General features: G+C 39.1%; 1 protein-coding gene across 1 annotated transcript in view; it reads right to left on the bottom strand.

The window, feature by feature from the left end:
* Window positions 1-1228: 1228 nt before the first annotated feature.
* LOC126298316 (inhibin beta B chain-like) overlaps window positions 1229-10456 on the bottom strand; it is a 353474-nt gene continuing 344246 nt past the window's right edge. The window contains exon 4 of the mRNA XM_049989612.1: window positions 1229-3611. Within this exon, the coding sequence (XP_049845569.1) occupies window positions 2886-3611 (726 nt within the window). The 3' untranslated portion in view covers window positions 1229-2885. The remainder of the gene's footprint in view (window positions 3612-10456) is intronic.

Below are 10456 nucleotides of genomic sequence, written 5' to 3'. Positions count from 1 at the left end.
TGAGATCCGACAATTCATCCTCGTCCTCCAGAAATCAGTCCTGAATGATGTGAGCTATGTGAACAGATGGCCTATCGTCTTGGAGCACAGCAACACCACTGAGGAACAAACAGTGCACCACAGAATAGATCTGATAAGCCTTCACAACAATACGACCTTGCAGAATAGCGATGGCCCCCATGGAATACCACCGTATGGCTGCCCAAATTATTACCAACCCCCCCCCCCCCACCCCCCCTTCCCCCGACACCATAAATCACTCTTGTAACATAAGCCCAGTCAGTAGCTGGAAACAGTGTGAAAAAAGACTCGTCCAACCAAATTACTTTCATCCATTGCTCCTTAGTCCAGGTTTTATGGCTTCGACGCCACCTTTTCCAGTTATGGCCATTTGCATCACTGATGAACGGTCTCGGTATGCCAGTTCACGCTGTTATGCAGCTCCCTTCGTATTTTTTTGGTGCTGACAGGGTTCGCGAGTGCGACACTCAGTTCTGCAGTAAATTTTGCAGTTGTCGTCCTCTTATTTTTAGTACAATCGCCTTCACTCACCGTCTCTCAAGATTACTCAGCATTCATGTCCGTATTGCGACTTACAACATGATGGTTTTACGCCTTCCGTGTATACCTTACAATTCTTCGATGCAGTTCGTCTTGAAACACGAAACATTTCGGCTCCATTGGTTATGCTAGTACCAACCATACGGGCACCAACAATCTGAACACGTTCCTACGTTCCTACTCACTTTGCTGCGATATAATGGACTCACAACTATAGTGTTCTGATCAGGAGTTGACGCTTGCAACGCAGGACATTGCACAGGTGCCGCTCGTGGTCAAATACAACACCACCACTTGCAGGCTTTGCTAACCTCTGCATTTATGTTCAAGTATCTGTTTCCCGCTGTGTTTCCATAATTTTCTTCATCCGTTATAGATGTTGCATGGTGTATGTGAGAAACAGCGACAATGTCTTGGTTCGAAGTTTCATTGATGCAATGAACAATGATGCATTGTTCTCTAAATATATGTCCTAGTTGTGATATTATTTGTAGTTTCGTACAGTGTAACTTACCAGTGAGTGTGAGAGAAAATAGAAAGGTTTGAAGAATATGACGCCTAATAACTGCAACTTACTGAACTTCACACTTGATTACGTAACCAGCATAAGTAACGTGGGGAAGAAGCACAGGTACCGGTATCACTGTTGTGAAATGAATGTAAAATGTTTTGTAAAAAATGTTTTATTCATGAATGTAAATTACGTCAGCAATACAGATACTCTAAAGTTGCACTTGTAAAATATATGGAACTACCGCAATAAATACATATTGTGAATATCACAGGCAGACAGAACTGACAACACACGCCACTACCAGAAATTGGGATATTTTTTTCTGTTGCCAGAAGACTGCCAAATTACTTGTGAATTTGTAGGAGAAATCTCTTACAAAAACAGACCACACTTCAACAAATACTTATTATGAAATATGCTGGATAAAAATTTCTAGTGTTACCATGAAAGTTGCTAATATTAACGAGAAACTGTAACTTAAGTGAAACAAACTGGATAGTATTAAGTACACTTTAACTTTAAATAATAGATAACCATTCAAGTAGAGAAAAATATAAAAGGCAATTATTGTTTAGTAATTCTTATTTTTAAGTTATTATGTAGCTCACTGGAAAATTCATCATTATTAAGAGCTGCATGTAGCAGGACAAAATATCACCGTAAAAATGGATTTAACAAACACAATTTTTATTTTAGAACTGAATGAAGAATAATAAATTTTATATTGATGACAGAATTGAGTGTCAGATGTACAGATTTACTTTAATGGTTATAATCTGATTCATGTGTAATCCATTAAGTAGCAGAACAGTCTGTCATTTTAAGAAAAAAATTATATGTTACCCATTTAAAAAATAAGTGTCCTGTATTTTCCATTCATAAAAACTTTGAAAGAAAAGTTATTGTGTACAAAACCGAGTACTGTAGCCACTATGCTGTTCCCTTATGTTTTTAAAATGCTTTGCACCATTAAAATTACTCTTTATGTTCCTCTTGTAACACATAATGGTAAATATGTTTGCTATATCTGACTGTAATGTTATTGCTCTGATTTGTGAAATTCATTTAGAAGCATATTAATTGTCACAATTATATATTTGTTACAATCATTGTATTGCTATGAGAAAAGCCATCCTAAAATGTAGTTTAAATTTTAAAGTTTGAAGATCATATTCTACATACTAAATTGTTGTTACATCGTTACTGAAGTAACAGAATATTACAGGTGTACAGATACTTAAAATAATAAAAAAGGAAATAGTGCCTTGTAAGGTGAAAAATCAATATGGGTAACTCAGCTTAATTATAACTTCTGTCTGTAGCTTGAATGGAAAGAGAAACTTTCATTTCATCATGTTTTAATAGCATAATCAAAACTATAGTTAAACATTACCAGAGTCACTGTACAATTAAAAAAAATTATGCAGTACATCTACACAGTGCTAGTAATAAATTACACATCTATAGTATGCCAACTCCTGCTTAATAATTTTATTACGTTGTATGACCTACATATTTACCAAAATTTATAACAAATTAATACTTATATTACTAAACATTAGGCAGCATAAGAGCTGAAAAGATAAGAATGTAAGTGTCACCCAGTCAAATATCAGTCAGTCTTCGATTCTGTGTGTTTCCTCCATTGACATGCTAGTTTCCAATAAAACAGTCTAGTCATAATAAAAGCTGTGAAATTCAAATTGATGATATGAAGTTTGAATGGATGAAAATGACAATTAATGAAATGAGTTTATGGAATGTTTTTTGGAAATATATAGACACACAATGAGGGAGGAATGTTTTTATTCTAAGGACAACCACACTCATCAACAACCATTTTCGGGAGATCTCTCTTTATTATTTTGTTATCTAGACCCCAATAAATTAAAGACATTGATGAGAACTTGAGTGGAGCACAACAAGGCTGTAAACCTGGTAGGCTGTCCATCTTTCTATACTCCTCCAGCGGAGGTGTATGGAAGTTCACGTAGGAATCTGGCGTTCTGTGAGGTCCACCACAATCACCACGACAGTAATTTGCATAGTAACCACTAGGTGCTATAATCCAGTCTTCCCATCCGATTTCTGTAAAATTAACGTAAAATTTGTTTTTGCAGCAAGGACCTTTGTCTCCGTCAGTGCAATCCAATGCTCTTCTTCTGACACGTCTAATGGCAGTTGGATCTGTGTGGACTACTAGAAATGGACGCTGGGTATCATTGGAGAGACCCAGACTGCTAGGGTGACTTTGAGAGTACAGGTCACTTGTGGAGTCAATACTGTTAATCACCCTAGAGAAACTAGTCTCAGGATGTGGCTTATAATCAGCATCTGGTGGCCGCTGCTGGAACAGGATGGCTTCCACCATATCAGAACAACCAGAACAGTCTACCAGAAGGCGCAGACGTTCTCTTGGAGCATGTCTAGCAGCATACCAGTTCTGCACTGTTGATGTGAGATCAAATTTCAGCCATCCCAGTCCTGATAGTGTGACAGGTAAGGATGCTGCCATTTCTGTGTAGTCATCGAACTCCTGCAAGAAATAGAAACTTATACATATTGGGTAATACCACAACACACAATTTCTCAAGAAAACAACATCTAAAATATCACAGTTGCTCCATTTGTTAAAGACAAGAGCATATTCAACTAACATTCCGATTTTGCTGTTGACGAGCACCATTAATCATCAGCATACTAAATAGCTTTCTGCTTTAACTCATGTGTTCAAGATTCGTCAGCTTTATAATAAATATGCACAAATTTCTGAACAAACAATAATTTGGAGTATTTTCATATTGTAAATGAACAGAAATTCACACGAGGAAACTTATCTACAGCCATATTCTACAAACGACTATGAACAGCATGGCAGAAAACACTCCTCATTCTACCACATGTTAAGGTTTCTTAGTGTTTATTTTGGGCGTAGAGGACAGCAAGAAAGGCTGCTTAAATGCTTCTGTGTAGAGAGCGATTACTATAATCTTGTCTTTGTGCTTCCTACGGTACCGATCTGTGGGGGACTGTGGTATATTCCTAGACGCTTCTTCAGTACTGATTGTTGAAACGTTTTAAGCAGGCTTTCACAGGATAATTGACGTCTTTCCTCAAGAGTCTGCCAGATTAGGTTTTTCAGCATTTCCGTGAGTGTCTCTTGGCTCAGATAATCCAGTAAACAATTGTGCCGCCCTTCTTTACATACGGTCAGCATCATTTATTAGTTATAATATGTATGATTCCACACGCTTCACCAATATCTGGAGGTTGGCTCACAAGAGTTTTGCAACCGATTTCTTGTTTAAAATTACTGTGTTTTTCCAGTGCCCTGGAAATGAATGAAGCCTGCCACCTGCTTTATTTATGATCCATCCTATGTGATCATTCTGTTTCATATCTCCACAAATTGTGACACCGAAGTATGTGTATGCGCTGACTAATTTCAACTGTGATTCATTGTTTTTGTGGTTATTGACTATAGTGTTTTGTGAAGTGCACTGTTTTACGTTTATTGCCATTTGCGATACTTTGAAATGTTTTTAAGACCTGGCTACATATTTGTGCAGATTTTTTCATACATTATTTTTTTTTTAATTTCCCTTTGTGTTTGGTAATCATTGTCACTGCAGCTGTCTCATGGACACTGAACTAGTTTTTGTGGGTACACTCAGAGAGGTCCGATCTATTTGTTGCCATTATATCTAATAAAGTTACCGTTCTGAGTGGGCTTCTGAACTACCGGTTCTAAGCAGTTACAACAGATTAATCTACAAAGATAATCAGTATAAATGAATGTACTCAGATTGTTGGAACTTACATTCAAAATCAGTGAGAATGGTAGATGATGCTACAGCAGTAATTTTAGTGAAGATTTTGAGTGAACTGACTGTATTCTTGGTTGTTCTGCACTACTATTTTTTTCTAAAATGGTATGGAAATATATATAAAATACATTTGCAGTTAAAGTGTGCATAGAATGGAAAGGAAAACTATCAGATGATGTACCAGGAGACACATATATTAGGATCTACCAGATTAGCAATATTGATTACATGTGTTTATAAATGCCTGAAGAAGACCAGATATACAAATTAATTGAAAACTAAAACTAAACTCCGTTCGAACAGGCCTTGGAAGGCCCAACGGTACCGATCGGCCGCCGTGTCATCCTCAGCCCACAGGCGGCACTGGATGCGGATATAAAAAAGTTGCATAGATGTGGTACACATTTAATTGACAGATGAAGTGTGAAGAACATAAATGAAACATTCTTGCATCACCAGGGTTCAAACTGGCTTACCTCCGAGTCGGGTGTCACCACACAGGCGTGTGTTACTGGCATTGACTACAGAAGTAGACAATGAAGTTCATAATAATATTGGAATGTTAACTAATTTCTAACACAGTTTCTGAATCCAGAAGTCAACCTAAATGGCTTTCTATGAATGCATAGCCACTGTTTTTAACCATAGCTTTCGATATGATGGGCCATAGATCTCTCCTTGAATACTATGACATTTCGGGCCTATCAAATGAATTGACACATTCATTTGTTAGCTACTACAAGCAAAAAGTAAACATAAAAGATGCAGAAGTACAATGCCAAGCAGTACCAGAATATTTGTCAGAAGAGTGATTCACCATCTATAATATACTGTAGGGGCTATTAATGAGCTCTCTTCGATGCCTGATTAATATTAATGATATGAGCGTGCATATTGATTCTCATAAAACACTTCTGTTTCCTGATGACACAACGGTGTTTTTAAAAGCAGCAAAAATGAAGATTTCCGTCATGGAATGAGTGTTACAAGTCAGCTCAGTTAATGGTCAACAATAAACTACAGGAAAACAGTATCAATAAATTTCCATAGCTGCAGAAATAACATCTTGCTTTACCCTGAAGTCATTGTAAATAAAGACGCAAAAAAATTCTTAGTATCTCTATATGAAGTGACCTAAAGCAGTGTAAACATATTGAGTACATCAGCTCCAGGATGATTGCAGACTGTAACCTTTTAAGTGCCCCGAAAGGCTGAATAAATGATCATTCATTATTGTGTGTTTACGATGCATATCTTAATGCTCATCTGAAATATGGTCTCATATTCTGATGAAATTCCCCAGCAGATCAGGGGGCCTTCAGAATCGAAAAGAAAGTAATTACGATTATTATAGGGCGCAGAGCTGGATAGTCATGTAAACTACTATATGAAATACTGTCAATGACACCATTACCATGCCTATAGATTATAGGACACACTATTGTGCTTAAAAAATATTATTTGGCAGTGTTTGTAATATGAGAAAAACCTATGACATACAGCATCGTAATAGAAGGTCAAAAGCAAAACTTACGTGTAATCCCAACAAATACATGTTTTTGTCGGATAGGTACATGCTTATGGGAATAAAACTATTCAACAAGTAGTCAGATTATAGTGTTTAAAATGTACCGGTAAATTAAATTTAAACACACTAGAAAGATCTATTAGAGTTTAACTTCAGTATCACTATTTCCATTCAGTATGTGAACTTTAGCATATGTTCATATAGACACAAATATTTTTCTTTTTAAGCACAGATTTAAGTCAAGTTCAACATCATTTAGCACACAATACAGCGAATGGATAAACAGACTAAATAAAACAAACAGTGATTCACTTGTTCATCTGGTTTCTTTGATGCTGCGAAGTTTCTTCTGTGCTTTATTGCTATTGATTGTATGTGTGATAAGCATATTAAAGGGTATTAAAGGGGTGATTGTGATAAATGTTGTGCTCCACAGCATCCTTAAATATCTAAATATATGAATACCTACAAAATACAGTTTTATAGGCTAACTGAGAGCAGAAAAACAACGTTTGACGACCTAATACATATGAATACACATAGCTAAATCATTTTAGGAAGCTAATGGAGAATTTTAAGTTATTTTCACAGTAAAATGTTACAGCGTCTAACATCACAGTAGAAATCATAGGCTCTTGTGCCATTATACTAAACGTATTTTCCGAGTATTACATTGAGAACTCTAGGAGACAATTCAGGTGAAAGGGGAATTTGGATCTGCTGGCAATAAACTGGTGCAAATTTTTTGATTCAGTGAATGTAGAGATAGTAATCAGGTATTGTAGCATAACTGATCACTGATGTTGAACAAAATGCCAAGAAAGATACTTCTGCATATCATACGTGACAAGTAAATTATCAGAAGCATACAACAGCAAACTTTCAGCTCTGAGAATGAGATTGTGTTACAAATTCATACATACTGTGTGCCACATACTACATAACCTTGTGCTACAGACAGTAGCTACAGCTGGGAAAGATGTACAATAGTTCATTAACAATACCAGAAAGTTACTACACGAGGAGGAGGATATGCATTCCAGATTCGAATCAAACAGAATCGTTGCTCGTAGACAGAAACTAAACAAAGTCAAAAGAAGCATAATGCCAGCAATGCATCAATCATTCAGTGAAGTTGAGAGCGAGGTCTTATCAGCAGAGCTCGCGAAAACGCCTAAAACGTTTTGGACTTACTTAGCATCTGTTAATATGTAAATATATCTGTGAGCGAAATCATTGCTTCCTTAGCCTGAATGATTTCCAGACATTTCACTCGTTGGAGGTGTCTGGAAAAACTGACCAGCTATTTGTTCAACAGGGCCACGAGCAACTAAACCATATGCAGGGCAACTTCACAGGGACATATGCAGCCATTTTTTATCCTATGACGTGAAATTAGAGGATGTAACTGCAACATATGGGATCCTTGTGCCATACCACATTGTCAGTCAGAAGCCTTTTACAGTTCTGTAACGATAATAATTTGTGTATCATCATGTCCTTGACTTATGACCAATGAAGTTAATTTTAGTGAAATATACCCTTTTTCTTGTTTCAATGAACTCAAATACTAGTGGTATATAGGGTGGTCAGTAACAACCAGAAAACCTTGTAAGGGTGTTGCAGGGTAGGTTGTGCTGAGAAATAACAGTTAAGAAAAAAATTCGATACATTGCGCCGTTTACGAGTTAATTAGCGTTGAATTTAACAAATGAGATTGTTGCAAGATGCAAATTAAACCGGCCCACCATATATAAGAGCATTAAAAAGAAATGAGCCCAAGGCATAATTACAGAAACCAGGACCTGTATGTTACACGTATTGACCCTGGCTGTTGAGCCACTTGCCCCACTGTGGCATAAGATGGTGAATGGCTGTCTCATAAAATTCCTGGGGCTGCGATGTTAACCAGTTCCGCACTTGCAGTTGGACGTCATCGTCCGAGGTGAATCGTTTGTCCCTCAGAACTTTTTAAGGGGACCAAAAATGGCGTAATCACAGGGAGAGAGATCTGGGCTCTATGGAGGGTGCCCGAGAGCCTCCCATTTGAATTTCTGCAGGAGTTTCGCTACTGTGTTGGCCGTTTGAGGTTTGGCAATGTTGTGGAGCAGAATGACCCCACCAATGAGATTGTCTGGTCGTTTTGATTTGATCGCTTGGTGAAGGGTGGTCAAGGTTTGCAAGTAATGCTGGGCATTTGCTGTTGTCCTCTGCTGCATGAAGTGAACCAGAACAGGGTTAACTTGGTTCAAAATGGATCAAATGGCTCTGGGCACTATGGGACTTAACTTCTGAGGTCATCAGTCCCCTAGAACTTAGAACTACTTAAACCTAACTAACCTAAAGACATCACACACATCCATGCCCGAGTTAGGATTCGAACCTGTTTCCAAACTGAAGCGCCTAGAACCGCTCGGCCACTCCGGCCGGCCAGGGTTATCTCGGTCAAAGAAGAACGTCACCATAACATTTCCTGCACTCGTGTGGTTGGCCTTGGCTTTTTTTGGTGGTGGTGACCCTGGATGCTTCCACTGGAGACTTTGTCGTTTTGTTTCTGGTTCAAAGTGATGATACCATGGCTCATCTCCAGCCACCACTTGTGCCAGGAACATGTTCCCTTGCCGGCAGCTGTGGCCGAGCGGTTCTAGGCACTTCAGTCCGGAACCGCACTGCTGCTGCGCTCGCAAGTTCGAATCCTGCCTCGGGCATGGGTGTGTGTGATGTCCTTAGGTTAGTTAGGTTTAAGTAGTTCTAAGTCTAGGGGACTGATGACCTCAGATGTTAAGTCCCATAGTGCTTGGAGCCATTTGAACACATTCCCTTCCCGAGCATAGTGCCGCAGATGAGCAAGACAGTGGGCCATTCGACATGCTTCCTGGTGTGGTTGAAGACTGTGGGACACCCATGGGCACACACTTTGCGCATGTGCAGTCGATCCTCCATGATCGTGTGAACACTTCGGATGCTCAATCCGACCATGGCGGCTATGGTTTTCACTGTCACTCGGCGGTCCTGGGTAATGAGTGCATCCACCAGCTGGACGATGTCATCGGTAATGTAGTGTGGTGCTGCAGATTGTGCATCATCGGCTAACGACACCCGTCCTTTCCTGAAGAGCTTGTGCCACGCCTTGATCCTGGCAAGGGACGCAGTGTTCGCCGTACACTTGTGACATTCGTCGATGAATGTCAGTTCCTCCTACTCCTTCCGCTGTCAGAAAACGAACAACACCTCTTCGCTCGTCTGTTGACGCCTTCTAAGGTGCTGTTTGCAATTCGACTGGCAGAGTTGGAAGATTGATGCATGCTGCTGCTAGCTCTGTATAGTCACGTGACGTGCACGCGTGCCCTCTAGCGACGGGCTGTGAACATCCACACTCTGGCTGGAACCACACCTCGTTACACACGTCACGATATTACCTTCCTGTCACCGGTTTGCGCATTCCAGACTCCGGCTCGTTTCTTTTTGAACGCCCATTACACAATTAGTGTCCATTGTTCTCCTGTTACAGATGATTGCGCGCGAGACTGGTCAGCCTTTGACTCGGTTTCGATCCTTACTATCGCCCCATGTCCAGTTTTTGTATCGATCTGTTGTTCAGTTTTGGAAAATCAAACGAAGGACCACATATAGGGACACCGTCTCTGGCGGGCAGCTTGAATTTGGGCGGGAACGGCCTGATTGGCTAATTTCAGTACTGATTAACTTGGAAACGGCGCAACGTCTAGAATTTTTTTCTCAACAATTGTTTATCAGCACTACTTACCCAGTAACACCCTTACAATATTTTCAGACTATTTCTGGCCACCATGCACATTAAAAAATCTACACTGAGGAATAATGCCTTTTCTTTCAATCCAGCATACAGAAAATGACACTGCATTTCTTGTTGACAAATAAACTGAATTGAGAGAATGATTCTTCAGGCTGGAACCACATGTTCTGGCAGGTATTCAAGGATATTTTAATTATGTGTACATAGGTATAATTAATATGTGAACAGCAATACAAATTTTAGTTTAATGA

Source organism: Schistocerca gregaria, chromosome X (assembly GCF_023897955.1).
Source record: "Schistocerca gregaria isolate iqSchGreg1 chromosome X, iqSchGreg1.2, whole genome shotgun sequence".
NCBI lineage: Eukaryota > Metazoa > Arthropoda > Insecta > Orthoptera > Acrididae > Schistocerca > Schistocerca gregaria.
The sequence above is the reverse complement of the archived record's forward strand: the minus strand, read 5'-3'. Positions and strand labels throughout refer to the sequence as shown.